The sequence below is a fragment of the Cuculus canorus genome, chromosome 1 (assembly GCF_017976375.1).
Source record: "Cuculus canorus isolate bCucCan1 chromosome 1, bCucCan1.pri, whole genome shotgun sequence".
NCBI lineage: Eukaryota > Metazoa > Chordata > Aves > Cuculiformes > Cuculidae > Cuculus > Cuculus canorus.
The window spans coordinates 49,905,085-49,925,365 of record NC_071401.1 but is presented as its reverse complement, the minus strand read 5'-3'; the positions used below and the strand labels follow the sequence as shown (position 1 = coordinate 49,925,365).

General features: G+C 37.0%; 1 protein-coding gene across 5 annotated transcripts in view; it reads right to left on the bottom strand.

Moving 5' to 3' along the window:
• Window positions 1-20,281, bottom strand: part of NALCN (sodium leak channel, non-selective) — a 229,008-nt gene that overhangs the window by 104,464 nt on the left and 104,263 nt on the right. For all 5 annotated transcript variants that reach the window (XM_054085381.1, XM_054085371.1, XM_054085388.1 and 2 more), the window contains 2 exons: window positions 9,621-9,752; window positions 3,693-3,860 (listed from right to left, as the gene is read on the bottom strand). In XM_054085381.1, coding sequence (XP_053941356.1) covers window positions 3,693-3,860; window positions 9,621-9,752 — 300 coding nt within the window. The remainder of the gene's footprint in view (window positions 1-3,692; window positions 3,861-9,620; window positions 9,753-20,281) is intronic.

The window sequence follows — 20,281 nt, the reverse complement described above, 5'->3', positions numbered from 1 at the left end:
CAGTGTGTTATAAAACATAACAATGACTTCAAGCAGAGGTCAAAATATACCAGTCTAGATTTAGCAACTCGGAATCCACTGCGATGCTAGGTAAATTGTTCCAGTTTGATTATAATCAATGTTAAAAATTCATATTTATTCCAAATGGACAGGGTGCTGAACAGTCCTTGAAGAAAGCTCTGCTTTGAGCAGCAGGCTAGATGAGATGACTTTGAGAGGCCACTTCCAACCTAGGTTTTTCTATGATTCTATTTTCTTGTGAAAACACGTTACACATTTGCATAAAGAGCTGCCAACTTCTTCTACAAGTCATCTTCCCATTTCAGTGACCCAAAACAAAATTGCTTGACATTGTGTACTGTATAACCTGGGAAATTTGACAATTAATTTATTTGGTAATTTCATACTATACACAAAAAGGGAAATAGCATTGTGTGTCACTGACATATTTGACACATATTAATATTATTAGTGGTGACATGAATTGTGATCATTCTCTGCCGACTCTACCTTAGAAAAGTTGCTGACAGCTCTGATCTTCCTATTTCCGCCACCCATGGTGGCACAAATAGTGACATAACATCAGTATCAACGAGAAGCGGCAACCACAGCACTTGCTGGACACAAGAGACAGAGGCATATGAAGCAAATGAGATTCTGCAGCTCTTAGAAAGAGAAAGTCTCCATTCCCAGGTATTGCCTATATTTCCACATGAATCATATTGAAACTGAAAGGCAGGAATTATGGTGCAATGATAAGCTGACGTAATGTACAAGCCAAATACGATTACTGTGCTGCTTTTGGACAGAAAATAAGTTTGACAGAAGGATATGGGAGTTGTTTACAGAGGGACTTCACTGTTCCTTGTAGCTTGGTAATAATGTACAGCTTTACATTTTGCATGAAAGTAATCTCACTATCCATCAGGTACACAGAATATGTTAGTCATCTAGGCCCTACTGTCAATGCAGGGAGAGAAAGTTAGCTCAAGAGAGTAAATTATTCCAAACACATACCAGACCCTTGATTGAGATGGGATGAGTTTTGCTGTCTTCAGTAGTTAAAAAGGATCCTAGATACAGAGGTTACAGTAGAAGGCTTGACTTTCCCAACATTAGAACAAGGTGAGATAAGGTCCTTTATTTCACATTGGTATCGTGATCACATTACATTTAATCTGAGTGTATGAAAATGGTTACCAAGCCAGTGAACCAACAGCGAGGTGAGTGAGATTTCCAAGTACTATGGATATCGTAAAAACATGTTGCCTTCTTACTTACAAGATCTCCTGATAGAGTAAGTGATAGCTTTGGTCCCATGAATACTAGTTTCAACACAGAATCCAGTTGGGGGAATATTTTATGCTAGTCTGTATTCCGAGTTGTGTTTCAGATAAACTGTGTTATCTCTCTGTCTTATTTTTTTCCCCCGTTTCCTTTGGGGAACTTTAATTGACCCTTAAGCAACACACTAATCTTATTGATTCTAATTTGATGTTTTTTTTAAAAATTTATTTTCATTAGCTGACACATTTAATCTAGCGAAAGTACAATCTAATGAACATTTATGGGTTCTGTTTAACTGGATTACCAATTGTGTTAAATTTAAAAGCTGCAGAGGTGCAATACTTGGACTAAATGTAAAAATATATTAAAAATCAAATAAAGAAAAGAAAGATACAAAAGAGAAACCACAGCTTTGTTAAAAATAATGGCTGCATTTATTAAAAGTGATGATCTTTATTAAGAAAATGACTCAGCAGTATTTTCCCCAAATACAAATAGAATACCATATCTTCAGTCCAGAATAGTCAGATTCTGCTTAAATCTCTCCCTTTTATACCTTTTGATTATAGATCTCTGCAATAACATGCAGATTCTGCCATTTCTTCACTCATTTTCTATTCTGTAGATTATAGACATGGAATGGTCCTTTGCTGTAGTCTTTCACAGAGGGCTTTGCAAAATGTTTTGAATGAATGTACAGCAAATGCAAGAAAGACAGGTGGGAGGGTGGACAGTAGCCAATGCAGTAAAGAGTGAGTGATGTGTTGGCAAAAGATAATGATAAAGAACATTGAATAATGCAGACTGAGATATATGCTAAGGAATACTGGATAAGCCATATGATATTTCTGCTCACTATCCTGGAATGTGTCAAATAAGACTTCTGTTTTCAGTAATCTGTTTTGTTTGGTGACAAGGAACACATTTAACCTGTCATCATTAATACCTAAAGGCCTGGAAATCTGCCTAACGTCATAATGTATCAATGTGAAAAGGACTTTTTGATCTTGGTTGATTTGAAAATAGGTTATCAAGCTTGCCCAGAAGCTTAATTGCAGGGAAACGTTATGTGTACCTCCTTTACACACTGACATCAAATGTAAAGTGTTTTCCAACCTTACTGTCATTTGCCTCTTAGGGGATTTGATTGCAAAATGCGACCCAAATCTTTCGGTGTAGCAGGTGTTTCTGCTTGTAAAATGCATTTCTCATTTATTTTGGAAAGAAAAAAAAAATAAAAAAGAGATCCTGACATTTTCTGTCACAAAAGCTAGCACTTCTTTTTTTAAAAAAAATCACCACCACCCCTGCTTCCCCCCACCTCAGGAAACTAATTAAATCCATTAAAAAGAAAATACCTATTATTTATTATAAACATCTGGCTACTTTTCAGTTATACTTTCAATTCTATGACTTAATGTTGTCCCCTATTTAGTCCAAGGTGTTCCTTTATTTATTATTTATACTTAAAATTACTAGAAAGAAATAATGAGATGTAAGTGGACTCTGCCCTAACAAATATGGAAGAACTATTAACTAAGTTGCTAAATGTTATAACTGAGAGCTCCCACCTAGGTTTCCAATGTGCTTTTGACACAAGAGTGCAATTGCACGCTCCTGATAGATCATCCTTTCTTGCAGGTTAGAAGTAGCACACCACATTGAATAATATTTTACAGGCAAAAGTAAATGACTACAAAATCAAAGCTATAACCACCTAAAAGCCTTCAGGTGATCCCAGGTGAAAGCAAAATAGTATCTGTTATCCTGAAAGCTTTCTTGAGCAGGTTTGTAGAATCACTTAGAAAAAAAACAGGATGGCATTTGCAGAAGTCTGAAAAGGTCATCATATATCAACCCACACTCGGTGAGACTGCTTCCCCTGTATTATACTCACTTGACTACAATATTTGTCACTATAGCTAATCACATTTATTGACAGGATTCTGTTCAATGATTTGTTATTTGCCCTTCTTGATTAGTCACCATGCCAATCTATTTCTAAATACTGGACAAATATGAATAGTTTTGGTTTGGTTTTTTTGTTTTCAGAAAATCTCTTTCTTTAGCACTGAAGAATATAGCACATCATAATGAGTCTCAGTGCTTTCTTTCACAGCTGGAGGAACCCCAAGCACTTCAAAGAAGGTGAATGGAGACCTCTTGGACTGGCTGATGAAGGAAGACTCAGAATTTTGAATTTATAATTTTTATTTTTGGTGTCTCCTTCCTGCTTTTTCCCTGAAGTGAAAATGTAGGAAGATCCACTATAAACATTTCCCTCTAGATAAGGAATGATTGGAGAGCTATAAAAACAAGCACTATGGTGACTCTGGAGAAATGACCACAGAAAACCCACAATCACTAAAGCAGAGACTCTCAGTTAGACATGTGACTGATCATACCTGAAAATATGTAAACTGAGAGTGATAGAGGTCTGGATAAATGTGAAGAGTGGTTCCAATTACAAGCAGCAACTCAAACTTGTGAAGAGATGAGCTGATGTATCCTGTGAAACCCAAACACCAGATCTTCAAGAGAGCTTCTAAATCAAACAGAACTGTAAAAGCAACCTAGACGAATACATAAAACAAGAAAGATGCATTCAAAACAGAGTTAAATTACAAGTTTCTATGTCATGATGCCTATCAAGGCACTGTATGGCAAAAATAAAGATATCCATAATATTTAACAAAAATACTACACAGAATAAACTATCAGTAATGGATTTCCTCATATTGGTTCACATTCTTCCGTAAAATGCATGCTTTACAAAATTTTCTGAAGTCTCAACACAGACATGAAGATTCCATAATTTGGAAAGCATGAAGTAATAAATCCATCCAGCAACCTTTCACTTTGTGTACACAGATTAAAATGAAAAAAAAAATGAGATTTTTTTTTTCAAAATGTGAAGCAACACGTATGAGCTTTCTGGAAAATTTTAAGAGATCTAAGGAACAACCCAATGTATAAAGATCTCTTGTTTGAAAAATTCCTACTTTTCTAAAAGCATCCATAGTAGTATGACATCCAAAATAGGTAGAAATGGGATGATGGGACTTAAGCATTAAGGTCTAAAAAAGAGGAAATTCAAAATCAATCCAGAATTGGTAAATTTTCATGATTTTAAAGAGATGGTGTTAAAGAAGTTGAGCAAAGAGATTAATGTGGAAAGATACAAGGGAATAGATCTACTTGTAGACACTGGATGACTGCGGAATCCTTTCAGAGGTCTTCAAATGTTTACACACTAAAATTCATGATGTTCAACTCAAAAAAAAGAGACAATTTTGCATAGGCTTACATCTTCAAAATTTATTTTGTCTTTCTTCTTTCACTAAGGAAAATCCTTCTGGCTAGACACACTTCCTCCTCACTTGCCTTCTTAATTTCCCATTGCATGTCCTCTGAGACACTCTCTCCCTCACCTCCCAGCAGCCAGTAAAACCAACGGAAAAGATATTTTTCCTTGACTCACAAGTTTTCCTCTCTGACTCTTGACATTGAAATGACATTAGGGGACATCCATATACAACTAATACTTTCAAAGTGCTGTGCAAACATTAAGAAAATACAGCTGAAATCTCCTTTGATCGAAAACATTATTAGTCTCTTAAGATGGAGAGATTAATTGACTGTGGGCCATACGGTTTGCTGGATTTGGCAGGGGATAACAAATTTAGAGACTAAGAGTCTAATTCTGAATCTGACAGTGACAATCTCTGGGATTCTGCCTGAAGTACTTACATTATTTAACATTTACACTCTCCAGTCCAGCAAAACTATATTTATCAACATGAGAGAGGGCTTTTGTGAGATAGCTAAATCAAATTTTACATATTTTATGTGTACAGGACTGTCACAAACAGGAATGGCGATGAAAATTTAACATGGAAGATTATTTCCTGTGCTTGTTACTCTAATCTACACAGCAGTTTATGAGCAGTGTGCTACCAGCTACAGTTATATGGCTTCCTCAAGGCATGCAAAGCAGTCACTAGGCTTCAAATATCCTCTGAATGATTAAATCAAGGTGAAATGCTTCATAGCACTCAAAAAATTCTTTACATTAGGAAAGAAATACTACTAAGAAATATTTGTGGGATTTCAGAAATAGAAGAATCCACATACACAGTGTAGGACACTTTCATGCTTATATTCCAGAATGTTCTGAAAAACTGGCCAGTTTTTCAGCCCTTGTTCTGGTAGCTCAAAGAGCTCAAGGAAAACAATAAACCGAGGTTGAAGAAACTATCCCTCTACATAAAAATCTCTATCTGAAACACGAGAAAAATATTTTATAAATAATTTTAAAATGAAAGCTTGCTGTTAAAGGAAAAAAACATCTAATTGAGTCCTGAAAGAATAAGGCAGGCGAATTAGGGAAAATCTAACAGTGGGTAGAAAGCAGCTGGAATTCAGCTTCAAAGCAGGTGGAATAACTACGCCATTTAAATACACACACATACATACTTCAGAGTACATAGGCTTCCTATTAGAACAAGACTAACAAATACGGTGTTAAGTGTATTTTAATTTATTCTAAAAATGTGTGGGCGGGATCATTTGCATTTTACATGCTTGTCAAATGAATTCAAACCACTAGCACTTAAAAATTTATCAAATGGTTTGCATAACATCTGATTACATTTATACACCTGTCTTCCTGCTGACAGAGCTTGTATTTCTTTCCTTCCTTGTAATTAATTACAGGAGAAGATTCAGAATATCTGACAAGAACTATTTGTTAGGTGTGAAATGTAATGCAATTTTAGTTTTTTTTTTTTTAAACTGGTATCACTTTTTCATTGAGGTAGAGACAGGGTTAAAAGAAATTCTTATAAGGAGCCACGGCAGACCCACTGAGTAAAAGGAAGGTGTAACACATGAGCAGCCACCATCCACCAGGCTGCCAAGTTTGCTTTGAAGAAGCTAAAAAGGAGCTACCAGGAATGGGCTGCTTTTCTGAGGGTTACTTACTATTCAGTCATCTGGAAGCTTTATGGTATTAATGTTGCCTTCAGCAAAATTAACTTTTGCCTGTAGCCCCTTAACACTTTTTTTTTACAGAGACAGAGCTCCGTATCAGCCAACATCCGACAGCCCAGCTAGTTTTCTTTTTAGCCGAAGCTTATTTGGAGGGTGATCAAGCTGTTGTGAAAGATAAAAATTCTTCTAAGTGGGATCAGTGGGATTAAGGGTACAGACTTCCAGCACTTCCCTTGCTACCAGATTTGGCACAGCATTCAGTCTTTCCTTTAGCTGGGAGAGGGCATAGGCTACACAAAGGCAGCACTGCAAGTGAACTGATTGCAAAAGGAACCTAGGAGGACATGTATGGGAGCACCTGGTTTTGAACTCTGGTTTCCAGACCCTTTAAAACAGTGCTTGTAGGAATCTTACACATCTCCAATAAGACTTCTAGTCTCTAATCACTTTTAATGTGAAACAATGTGGCAGTTGCATATTGAAACAAACATCCATCACTATTCTTTCTAGGTATTGAGCAGGTAAATTCAACATCCTCAATAAATGAGTTTGAAGCCCCACCCTTTCCAGGTTCTCACATATTGCATTGGTGTTTTGAGTAATCCTGTTTAAGTCTGGTTTTGATTAATCTGGCTGTCTGATGTATAAAAGCTGAAACGTTTGTCAGAACCTCTGATTTACTACTGAGTATAAAAAATTTTGCAACCAATGGGATCCGGGTTTAGAATTCATTTTTATCTTTTACTTTTTTTGTCTTATCTTTGCCTCCTTTTCTCTTGAATCTGTCCTCTTTTCCATCAAAGAAAACAGTTTTTTTTCTTGGTACTGAGTATCTCAATAACTTCACTTAGATTCGTCTACTGAATTTAAGTGGATATATTTTTACAGTCCTAGGTCACTACAAGGCATGGTCGATTCTGTGGACCAAGTGAGCTATTTTATTAGACATGTCTGCTCCTACAGCCAGCAGCTTTCAAGATGACTTCTGGAAAACATATCAGAAAGGCATATACATTTACTGTAAAATTTTGGGCTATATTCTTTAGCAAATAGAATCCCCACTGCTGTTGGCTTATCAAGTCAGCTCCCTCTGAGGGGAAAGATTTCTGCAGCCTAGTCTAATGGAAAATTTAGAGCAACAGCAGTGAACCCTGCTCCAACCAGTCTCTCTCACCAAGGAAACAAACCAGGCACTGTGGAATAATCCGCATTGTTTGAGCATTCAGCCTCTTCAAGGCTCTTAAAAACAATTTCTTTGTATGCCCTGTGCTGCAGTTTTCACAATAACTGAGTAGGAAATGTCACCAGATTATCAATTTCTCCTCTCTTCCAGGATTTTTTTTTTACTCTTCCAATGTTCTGTTATTGCATTTTATACCTCCTCCTCCATATACTAGGGGGTTGTTCTTGTGTTATTCTTAGTGTCTTTAATAAAAGCATCACAGGTAAAAAAAAACACAAAAAGAAAACCCCGTGACAAATGGACATCAAAGAGTATGCCTTACAGATAAACAAAATATCTTTCTCTGTTCTTGACCAGTTTACATTATATACTTAGAAATATAAATATGTAGAATCCAAAAAAAAGAGACAACCTCCTCACTAATAAATTAATAATCTGAGTGATGCAGAGACAGAAAAATCTGTCTTTAAGGAAAATCAGATATTGCTTATTGGACAGAATTATAAGACACTAGTCTACATGACATACACATGGCGAATTATTAAATCCTGACAAGTATTTCTGTCAGAAAAAAAACTCCAAATCCTACACTCGAAATAAATGTGGAAGAGAGTGTTTCTAGCACTGATTAATAAAAGTATAATTATACTATACGTTCAGTGCCGAAACAGAAATAGCACATGCAGCATTTCCTATTTTGAACATAAATAGAATTAATGTCAGTTTGTTAAAAATTCAGGCTCCACTTGTTTTGTCCTGGTCATATAGCAAAAATGCCTACCATGAAAAGTTCATGATCTCAGGCTTTAATGCTGACTGAATGGTTTCCATCTTAGCATATTGTACTGGTTTTGGCTGAGATAGAGTTAATTTTCTTCATTGTAGTTTGTATGGAGCTATATTTCATATTTGTGTTGATAACACACAAATGTTTTAGTCACTGCTGGGCAGCGTTTGCACAGAATCAAGGCCTTTTCTGCTTCTTCACCCCACCCCATCAGTGAGCAGGCTGGGGGTGCACAAGAAGTTGAGATGGGACATAGCCATGACAGCTGACACCAGCTGACCAAAGGGATATTCCATACCACATGACACTGTGCTCAGCAGTAAAGCTGGGGGAAGAATGTGGAAGGCAGGGGACATTCTGAGTGATGGCAAAAGCAATGGCAGGGGAATCACAAGGAATACACTGCTATAATGCACTCTAGCCAAGGACTATGTCATTCTTAAAGGCCGGGAATCTGCAGTAACAATAAAGCTAGACAGGTGCCCAGCCAGGCAACTGTGGCCAACACTTTCAGAGAACCCATCTTGGTGAATTTCAGCACTGGTGGCTTTATACTCAGCTAAAGTGACAATTCACAGTGCCCATGGAAAAAATGTGTTTCTTAAAAAAGAATGCTACAATGCTAATTTCACTCAATTCAGGAAGAACAAATATCTATTTGAAGCTATACGTGTATGTTAGTACCAAAGACTTCGAGTATTTTTTTAAACTTAATTAAATAATACTAAAAAGGCATGTAGGCGATGTTCTAGTTCACGCTCTACAGTAAAATCCTTGACCAGCTAATGAGTCAAGCAGAGTCCCTGCCAGAATGTCACTTATAAAGCGACTTTTTGCCTCCACTTTACTGGTTCAGGAGCACGGCCTCCTCCTTCACCAAATTAAAGACTGAATAAATGCTTTTTCTTCATTGTGTTCTTGAGGTTACTGATGCCAGGCTATTTGCGACACTCTTTCAGTTATGCTTAAAGACCTTGTTGCAGCCAAGTATATGTTGAATAAAGATGACACAGGAAAAAATACTACATTCTTTAAAGACAGTGTTTTGTCATTTTTTTAAAGTTAAAATCTTCTGGATGGTACATTCCTGCCAGAGAAAGATAGCAACTCAGCAGCCAAGCACTGCCTACAGATGCTATACTTTAGCCTCAGCTCATTACCACTGACATTTTGCTTGAGGAAATTACCTTTCAGAAGGTTGTAAGAAAGGGCTGTCAGTGATTGTCAGACAGAGGAACCCGAACAAGTTAGCAAATAATTCTTGGAATGCTTAAGGGAATAATAAAATCACATTCGAAAATGTACTTGACATTCACATTTTCTACTTTAGATTATCTTGAAAAATATCCACAGTCATTTCAGCATACTCACCTCAGCTAAGTAAAATTCATCGTATTGTCTCTTAAAATTTTCTCCTTTGTAGTAGTTACTAGCAGCAACAATCACATCTACAGCCACCATGCTTAGTATGAACATATGAAACACGGATGACCTCATCATTTTCTGCAAAAGAAACAGAAAATTTTATTTCCAAAAAGAGTCAAACCATGAACATTATAAAGTTTTATTACACTGTCAAAACATAATCAGCCATAATAATATGTTTTATAAAGCTTCTTTACATAATTCAATGTAATACTTTTCAAAATATATTCTAATATGTTGCTTCAACTGTTTTATATGCACAGGTTATTTTTTTACTTTTCAGGTTTCTGTCACTTGTCTACTTACTGAGGGTTTATCATTTAACATGATATTCATTGCTTCAATGTATTTTTAGAGCATGAACTACACTTCTAACTACTCAGTTGCCCTTGCTTAATACCCCTTCATCATGATTAAGTCATGCAGATCTTAATGACTTACTGCTAAGGAACAAGTACATAAATTTTATCTTGCACATTGCCTTTTGTCAAGAAAGATAAGTAGTATGAGATTCATCTGATATCAAACTATTGCCTAAAACATATCTACATATAGTGTATATGCAGATCTGGGCCAATGGACTGTGAAGTACTTCACAGATAATTCAAGTATCTGTGCATGTAATGCTTTGTGACTTTGCTGCTGTAGACGCACAAGAAGCAAGAGAAATGGAGACACTCGGCACTGGCCAGGGGTTTAAATCCATGAGTTGCCAAAACAGTAGTGGTAAGGGTGTGCCAGAAGTTCAAAGAACTAATAGACCTCCACCACGAGGAGTGTGAACTTATGATTTACCCTGAAAACTTAACCACTACCCTCAACTGGTCAGCCAGAGCTGTTCTAGTAGAAGCGAGGGTCAAACAGACAGGATGCAGTGTTATTTTACATTAAGCCATCTTTTAATGAATAGTCACTAATATCTATATCTTTTAGAGTCTTTAACAAGTGATACAGTTTATGTCTTGGAGGCTTATTTGCAAACACAACATAAGTAAGTTATGCACCATATGGTTCCTTGTGTTTGTAGGTAAATTTCAGCTGAGTTCACATTGGAAAAGGCAATTTTTAATTGCCCCAAATTTATAAGCAAAAATGCCTGACAAAATTCCTGGTCAGTCTTACTTATACAAATGGAGGTGAAAAAGGCACTGAGTACCTCAACCATTTCCATGACACCAGGTCCCCTTGATACATTCAGCAGCAGGCCTGCATTTCCCAGTCTCCCTTTAGCTGCTCTTACATTTGCAGAAGCTCTTCTTGTTACCATCTAAAGCCCTTGGCAGATTCAGCTCCATTTAGGCTTTCGCTTTTCTAGCCCTATCTTTCCACATTCAGATAGAATCTTTGTATTCCTTCTGGGCCACCTAGTCCTGATCCCACCTCTTGTATACTTCCTTCCTATTTTTGAGTTTTGTCCAGAGCTACTTGTTCATCCATGTGGGCCTCCTGCCATGTTTGCCTGATTTCCTGCACTTGGGATAATTTTTGAGGTTGGAGGAGGAGATCCTTGAAAATTAACCAGTTCTTCTGGTTCCTCACATCTCTAGGATGGTACCCCATGGGTTTTTTCCAAGTAGACACCTGAAAATTAAAATGTCTGCCCTTCTGAACACTAGGGATGTGGTCCTATCTTTTGGTTTTGTTCCCTCCTTGTAGGATCCTAAACTTCACAATCTCACAGTCATTGCAAACACGATTGCTCCTGAACCTCACAACCTGACCAGTTCCTCCGTGCTTGTAAGTACGAATACCTCATCAACTTCTTAGGAAGTTGCTATCACCGCAATCCAGAAATCTTCATTGTTTCCTGCAGTGTTGCACTTCTCGCAGAAGGTTGGATGGGGCCTTGAGCAGCCTAATCTAGTGGGAGGTGTCCCTGTCCATAGCAGGAGTGTGGAGTTAGATGACCTCTAAGGTCCCTTCCAACTTATATCATTCTATGATTCTACGATTCTGTGATTCTGTAATACCAGTGTGGTTATATTACCTTACGAGATACAGAGCTTGTCACTGTAAAGATGTTATACAGGATCACAAAAATTAAGTAACACACTTTTTAACTTTTGTTAAGTTATATTAACAGGTTAGAAGATTCACATATGCAGCTATAAAATACTGTCTCGGTATTGAGTGAGCAAAGGTTGCTATGTTGACAAACAATTGTCTACATTTACATTTTGTGTTTAATCCTGCCTGGAACTTGGGGTCTTGACCATGCTACTTTTCATATTACTGTTTTTTTGTGATCAAATTAGAACACAATACAGAATGTATGGGAGGCTGCAGGCTTCAGGCTTTTAGCAAAGACTTGTTCCTGTCTGCAGGATAATTCATCCCCTGTTGATTTCCATTTCTGTTTTATAATAGTTTTCTTAAATTGTAGCTGGGTAGAGGCTAAGTAAGTATTTTCAAACATTCAGCTAACAGGACTACCTCTTGTCTCCTAACATCTGGACTTGTGCAAGTCACCAATAGCATTGAAGTCAGAAGACAGGTCAACCCTCCTTATGCAAGCTGGCTTCCTTATGACCTTGGTGGCAAAAAATGGTTGCATATTCCAAACTAGAAAGAGAAGCTGACAGTCAGAAATTTACAGAACAATGCCCAAAGTGCAGTGAAGTTGCCAAAACAGAGTGGCTAAATGAGGTCTTGCTTTTATTTTTAATCCACAAGGCAAGCTATAAGAATATAATAATTAAAGATAGAGCTACTGGCGTCAATCATGCATTGTTGTCATGGTGTAATTCAAAACAAGTAGCTTTGTATTTGTTCCATTTCTACTTCACACAAGTTCTAAATAGATATTTAGTCTCTCTGCATATTTTACACTGCATTTTTAATACTGTCAAAATTTCCTTCATAGTAACAAAGTATTCTGCCTCAATTGTGAAAGCAGATGCTAAAAGAAACCAGCAAGTGAGGCTGTAAAATGCACTTTTCTTTCCCTTCTGAAAAAAAACAACAGGGAAGCAAAATGGTAATACAGCAAGAATAAAAATGCATTAACTGCCTCAATATACATGTAAATACACGCACACTTTTTCACGCAGTCTGTACCATTGGACACTCATAAAAAGATTTTCCAGCAGTGTATTTAATGCTGGAAAATAAATCACAATAACATAAATAATGTCCTAATCATAGTATGATGCAGCAAAATTCAGTAAAGCTTCTTGTTGATTACTAAGGGCCGCCTTCCCACCTCAACTGAACCAAAAGGAGATGATTTAGCTAATAAGCGTATTATGTTGGCATAACACAATTCAACACCAAGATAATAAGGAAGGATGTTCAGGTGGGATACAAGCTAGGCATAGGCTAATAAAGGCAGAAACAGCTGGCTTAGGCTACAAATTAGTAGATGGCTGTGGCAGGTGACATGAAAAGCACCTTGTTGCTGGCAGAAAGACAGAGAGCCCACGGAGCCAGCAAAGTGGAGGTATCTGAGTGAATACACATGCACAGCAGAATCACTATGCTGAGGAGACCCAAAAAAAGAAATTTATTACTTTTAAATCCCAGGACTGGCCTGCTCATGTGGGCCAGATTGGCATCTGTGTTTCTTAATTTTTCTACAGCATGTTAGAATCTAGCTGCTCACTTGTCATGAATGCTGCACATGATAATCAGCTTTCCTGTCGGCCTCTTGGAGACAGATTGCAATATCCTTAGGAGATCAATCACAGTGCTCTAGTCCACACACCTACTGTGCTCAACTTTCTCCCTACTTTAATCTTAGTTTGTTCTTTCTGCACCACTGAATTTTAATTTGGATTTATACCCTTGAAATGGTTCAACTGCATCTCTGCTTTAATGTCTGATGATGAGAGTTCACCATCTCTTTACACATTTCTCTATGTAGCATGAGGTCAAAACGAAAGCTGAATTTAGCCCCCAGCACTTGCCCAAGCCTTAAAAATCATTTTGGATCACCAGATCAGCAGCGTGTCATTTGCATTACAGCCCTTTACAGAGTACACGGCCATGGAAAATTCTTTGTGTAAACTTGAAAGAAGAGACATAATGCCCTTTTTGTTCTTGTTTAATAATATAGTGACCCTTTCCAACACTTGGATGTGTGTTTCTTAAACTGTGTAGGAATAAGATGAGAGAAATGTTCTGATGGTGCTGTCAGCTGCTGGCATGGTGGGAAAATTGTATCTAATATTAAATTGGACTTAAGATTAGCTGTGTTGAAGCAGCCTCAACCGAACTGCCCTGTTGCTGCCATCAATCAACTGTAACAGTGAAGAATTTCTTAAGTTTACTATGAATCACTTCCAATGCTGGCATCTGAGAGATGGGGGGGGGGGGGTGTTTATCAGAGACTGCAGAAACAGGAGGACGGGGTATGGTTTTAAGTTGACAGAGCAGAGATTTAGATTAGATATTAGGAAAAATGTTTTTACTGTGATGGTGGTGAACCACTGGAATAAATTGCCTAGAGACCAGGTTGGATGAGGCTTTCAGCAACTTGATCTAGTGGAAGGTGTCCCTGCCCATGGCAGAGGACTTGGAACTGGATGATATTTAAGGTCCCTTCTAACCCAACCCATTCCATATGGCTTCATGCAAGACAATGATTTTCAGTGTCCAGGAGACTGAAGAATGTGGATGGCACAGTGTATTAAAGATTCAATGGCCATAAAACCCAATACATGACAAACCATTAATGATCCAAATTCTTTCAGTGTTTGGAAACGCACAAAGGAATTGAGAATTTGCTTTGTGCCTAGATAAGAATTTAATCAAAGTAGAAAAGATTTCTAAATATTACCCATTTATTTAACAGTAGGAATGTTTTTATTACAGCTGACCATCACTAAATGAAGAATTATATGTAATATCCTGGATTCATCCAAGAGCTAAAGTAAGCAGTGATCCCGGAACTGCTGACAGGAGGAGCCCACCTACTGTATCACTTAGTGTTACGGAGCTGTCTTCTGTCACTTCATGAGTATCGGAATGGAATACATTGCTCTAATACTCATTCCGCCTTCCTGCATGGCAGAGGGAGGATGAGTGACATAAACTGGCCTTTGCCAGCTCACTGGCATGGAGAAGATTCACAGCAGCTGCCACCTTACACAGCCAGAGCCACATGGGCCCTGGATCAGGAAAATAATCACTAAGCAAACTAGAATAACTGGATAGAACTTCATTTTCTTAATGCTAAACCCCTTTTGGAGGCTTGATACATACATCGGGTCATTCCTTGTACCATCATCCTTTACAAAGGATTTTTATTTCAAGTCCTTAATAGATCTTGCTTATAAGCAAGCATTTAAGTGATGCAAACTTCCAAGGTCTGACAGACTTAATACTAAAAAGCACACAAGCCATGTTACCCTGCTACTAATAGCTCAGAACTGGCCAGGCTGGTAATGTTCAATATTACCATGTGAAATGTAGGTGTCTTCAAAAGGTTCAGTGGTTTTAATTTAGACCTACAGAAATTCAGAACTTCATTTGACAATACTTAACACTCTTCGTGATGGTCTAAGAAGAAAAAAAATGATGACAAATTGTCTTTAGAATAAAAAAGATTACTGAAAAAGCCCTCAAGCTTATTATTACTGAGCAAGACATGGTGAGGATTGATATGCAGAAGAGTTCTGTTTATTTTGGCCACTTAGCATGTGAAAAAGCTTAGAATGTATAATTGTCAACCCGGCAGGGTAGCTTTCAAAAGTACCAAACCAATTAATGAACAGTGTAAACATAATTTAACTAAAAGACTTTGATATTCACTATTTGGGTAAGCAGCTTCCCTCATCCTCAGTTTTCATATTCTAGAGTTGTGTTTTCAGCGAGACATAACTATAAGAGAATTACAGTTGTACCTGTAGCTGTTTATATTTCAGATTAACACTTCACAAAACAATAACACTCTATTTTTTAACTGAGTGGCTCAGTAAACCTGCTTATCCCATTTTCATTTTCATTAGCGAGGTCCTGCTGAAGGATTGCAGCCAAGCTTCCAGCTACAGCTGTTGAAGGACCCTATACTGGCTGCATGACCATTGTGGTTACTTTCATGCCTATTGTTATAATGTCAGTTATTTATACTTATGTCTACACATCTACTGGAAAAACATCCTCTCCGGCGGCTAGACTAGATTTTGATCTAAGTTATTGTCTAGATGTGTACAAAAGAGTTGGGCGATATTTGAAGATAATTATCACAACTGAAAAGGTTACATTCGTGCTAATCCAAGTTACGCTCTGTAACTGCACTACAAGTCTCATGGTACCTAATGATTTCTTGAAGCCCCATTAGGTGGGGTGATGAAAGCGTCACAGAACGCAGAACACTTGCTCAGAAAAGCTAACAAAGCATGAGTCAAGTTCATTACAGCAGCACAGAAAAAAGTAAGTCAAATAAAAAATGAAAAAGTAATGTGAAAAAAATATGGAGGCTTTTTGGCAATTTACTCAGAACTTGGACCACAACTTCTAAATACATATAGAGGGATCACAGGTTCTACACAACAGGTCCAGTTTAAATTGTATGTGTAGAATTCACACCACTAAGAAAGTAACATGGGGAAATCACACAAGGTGCTAGCTGATACAGGTTTGGAATTGAAAGTAGGACACACCACATGCCTCAGAAATTATTATAAGTTATTGTTACTGGTACAAGACTGGAAATAGCAAAGAAAAGTTGACTTTTAGGATTTTATGCAACATAATTTCTAAAAGCCACTGAACAAAGATTCAGTCTTAGCCTGAAGAAAAGGGCAAGTGTTTTGATCTGATACAGGTTTAATGTACTTGTGGAGTTTATTTTGTCTTTTTTTTTTTTTTTCGACAGAGTGCTTGAAGATACCTTGACTTTGAAAGCAGCTTTAGAAAATCACAGTCTATACACTGCTAATCATAGATAATTCATAGCATGAATAGCATAAATTTGATTTTCATCTTGTTGGTTAATGGCCATCTGAGCAAGTACAAAATAGTGAAATTGCAGGAAATTTTCCCTTTTGTTTGCAGAACATTGTAGAGCATTTTACAAGCTGTGTAACTAATTTTCTATAAACCATTTTGCTTTCAACTTACTTTATGACTGCATGACAAAGATATGCTTGTAAGGAAAATTTAGCAAATTATTCTCATGCTCTGCAATATGAATATTTCTGAAAATTATTAACCATTAACCGCAAATTTTAAGAGAACAAGATTTTTAATATATTACATTGATGCAGTTATATATCAATGTGGGGCATTAATAAACACTGTAAATCTGAGATATTATCTACTATTTGAGAGGAACTTCCAGATGCTAAACAAATTCAAGTAATGCAAATTCATTAAGGAAACAAGGTGAAGAGAGAGTTTCGGTTTTCCAATATTGGCTGCCTGTCCTAGTGCAATGAGAACAAGACGATTCTTCACCAGTTTAGGCTGTAAAGACTAGGTTTAACTTCTTTATGATACAAAGGGACTTCTCAGCGTAGTAAAGTGGTAGAGATGAATGTTAAGACTCCTTAACATCCATAGCCCAATGAAAAATCTCCTTGGAAACTCTAGCTACTTTAAGATCACCTTAGCATAGACAACCATTGCTACCAGTTACAGGAGATAATTCAGAGCTATGGTGATACTCAAGAGTGCACAATGCTCCCCAAAACCCAAATAATACCATAAGCCTTGCAAGTTCTAGTACAAGCAATTGGAAATCTTTCTATAAATCTGACGCTGGCCTGGCAGAAAGAGCAGCAGAGAGAGTAAACTGTCCTAGCTTGAGAAATATTCTACAGCTTTCACTTTGCTGTGCTTCTGCCTTCTACCTCACCAGATTAATATGTAAAAATCAAGGTAGGCACTGTGTTAAATAAGGTGTTTTTACAGGGCCTCCTACAACGTAGCCTGAAAATAAGCTGGAAATGGAACTATTACTGAATAACTGCAACATTTCAGGTCATGCAAATGTAAGTTCTGATAGTAAGCAGGGTCCTGCCTCTTGTGCTGCCACAATACGTTCTTTAAAGCAAACATCATTTTCAGATTATTTATAGCTAAAATCATAGAGAAATCAGCAATTGCCAAGGACTGTCTTCCAATAGTCTAAATTCCTCTGTAATGTTTCAAGATACAAGCCATTCACAGACCTGTCACATTACACTATACTCTCCTGCCTTTATTGCAAAGCAAATTCTAATTTAAAAAGAAAGAAAACTACTTAAAGAAGGCAAACCAAATCCTGGCTGAAGGAATGAAGTAAAGTCAATAGCAAAGGAAGAAAAAGCAAATAGACACATATGAAGTAAATGGATGGAAATCATAATAGAAAGCTTACTGAAGAGAAATGAAAGTAAGATAGGGCTTTTATGAGTAACTAGACTTAAAAGGCAAAAACTCTGTCAGAAATTAGATATTTTTTTTTCATTACATCCTGTATTTGATAGCCAAAGTTCTATTTCTGCTGCAGGGCTAAGGATAAGATTTGCATATCGCTCCTTCAGACTAGCTGCATCCTGTTAATATATACCCTGCAATAACAGAACAAAGCAGTAGTACCAGCACACTCCTATACACCTCCTACTAACAGTAGCCACTTTTCTCCTCCCACAAACTTCTAAGAGAACAGTCAAAAAGAGAAATGGTGACTATTCTGCCCTAAAAATTCATTAAATAATGGCATCTTTGAAACTAAATGAACCTCCTCCTCACCAGTTTATAAATCAGCTAGCACAGATATGTCATTTTCTTTGTAAAAAGATAGAGAGGAAGTAAGCAGTCTTTCAGTGACTGCAATCTGACTTGAGAAATGGAGAGCAGCAGCTGCAACATAAAAGAAACCTAAAAATACTACTTAAATTGTTCATGATAACAATAATGTGTACAGATTGTTACCTTCCCCTCAGATTTCAGAACTGTTAGTATCATCACCTCAGCAGTAATTTTCTTAAAGCCACGTACTATGAAATGCAAACCAGAAACTAAATAATATGAATACAAATGTAACTCTTTTCAACAGTTTAATTCAGAAAATGTAATGAAACAAAATAATTATTGCTTAAAACCTAAAATGAAAAAGGCCAAATTAATTCTTGGTGTATATCTAGTGACTTCATCTAAGCTCTAGGGTTGAAGTAGACCCTGTACTTGATTAAAGTGCTATTAATAACCTACCTGTCCTATATGGATTAGTATGCTCCCTTGCACCATAGTACTTTCAAGAAGAAAGTCTTCAAGTTCTCCTTTCACAATAAAAAATACTCTAAATACTCTAAATCACTTCATCTCTTATCAGCAACCTCAGAATCTCAATCATAGAGCACAGTGATGGATGTATTTAACATCAGGTATAGAAAGAGGTACAGACCATATTTAACTTTTCCACCTGTTTATATTATGCACCATATGTATATAAATATATTAAAAAAACACAATGATAGAGTGGTTTGAATTGCAACAGACCTTTAAAGATCATCTAGTTCAACCTCTCTGCCATCGGCAGGGGCATCTTTCCTAGAGGAAGTTTCTCAAAGACCCAGCCAACTTGACTTGCAACACTTCCAAAACATATGTACATATATATGTACGCATGTACCTATATGAATATATAAGTACACACTTCCATGATAGGCCAAAATTACAACTGATCTCTGTCAATCACATTATAATGGATGCATTTGACATTATTAATCTACATTTTCTAAGTTTTTCTCTGAAAACTCAAGTTGTTTCAGTATCTGTATTATAACTTTGTGTTTACATATTGTTTCTGAACCCTTTAGATATAATCCGCTATTTTATCTGTGTCAACAATGTTGACATTTACTATGTATATTTTTATTTTGAAAATAACCACAACAGGAAAAAATGGAAAACAGGAAACAACGTTGTAATGTTGTGCTTACTGTGCAGCGGGACAGCTCCATCTCTAATACTAAATCTATTTGCTGTTATTCAAATCTATACCAGGTCCGAGTTGTGGTAAATAGTGTATTGTTCACTCTTTCAGAGGCACATTAGATACAGTTTTGACTGTTATATGCTTCAACCTTTCCCCAATTTGCAGCAAAGATGAATGAGAAGAGAGGAATTTGGAACCTACTTGCTATGTAATTTTTTCCCATGCCCTCAAAATTTCCATAAATTTTACATTTTACAATTCTAGGAGCCTCACTTCCAACAATTTTCCATTTACATTGGTTCCTTGAACTATATGTCTTTGAAGACCTCACCTGGAATGCCTTCCTGAAATTGCTTCAATAGGCTACTTACTCTTTCAATTTAATTTCAATTGAAGATCAGTGTCTTTGAAATGTCATTTATTAACCAGGTGGGAATCAGCCATTCTCACCATCTCTGTTTTAGTCATTTTCTTCAGTCTTTTATTCATGTTGTTATTTTCAGGATATTGGTTTACAGCTGAGCTAGAGAGCAGTTAAATACACTGCCTGCCATTCCATTCTCACCCTCCTACAGTTGAAACCACCTTCTCAAGTATTTGGTGAGGCACTGGAATGGGTTGCCCAGTGAAGTTGTGGATGCCCCATCCCTGGAAGTGTTCAAGGCTAGGTTGGATGGGGCCTTGGGCAGCCTGATCTAGTGGGAGGTGTCCCTGCCCATGGCAGAGGGATTGGAATTATATG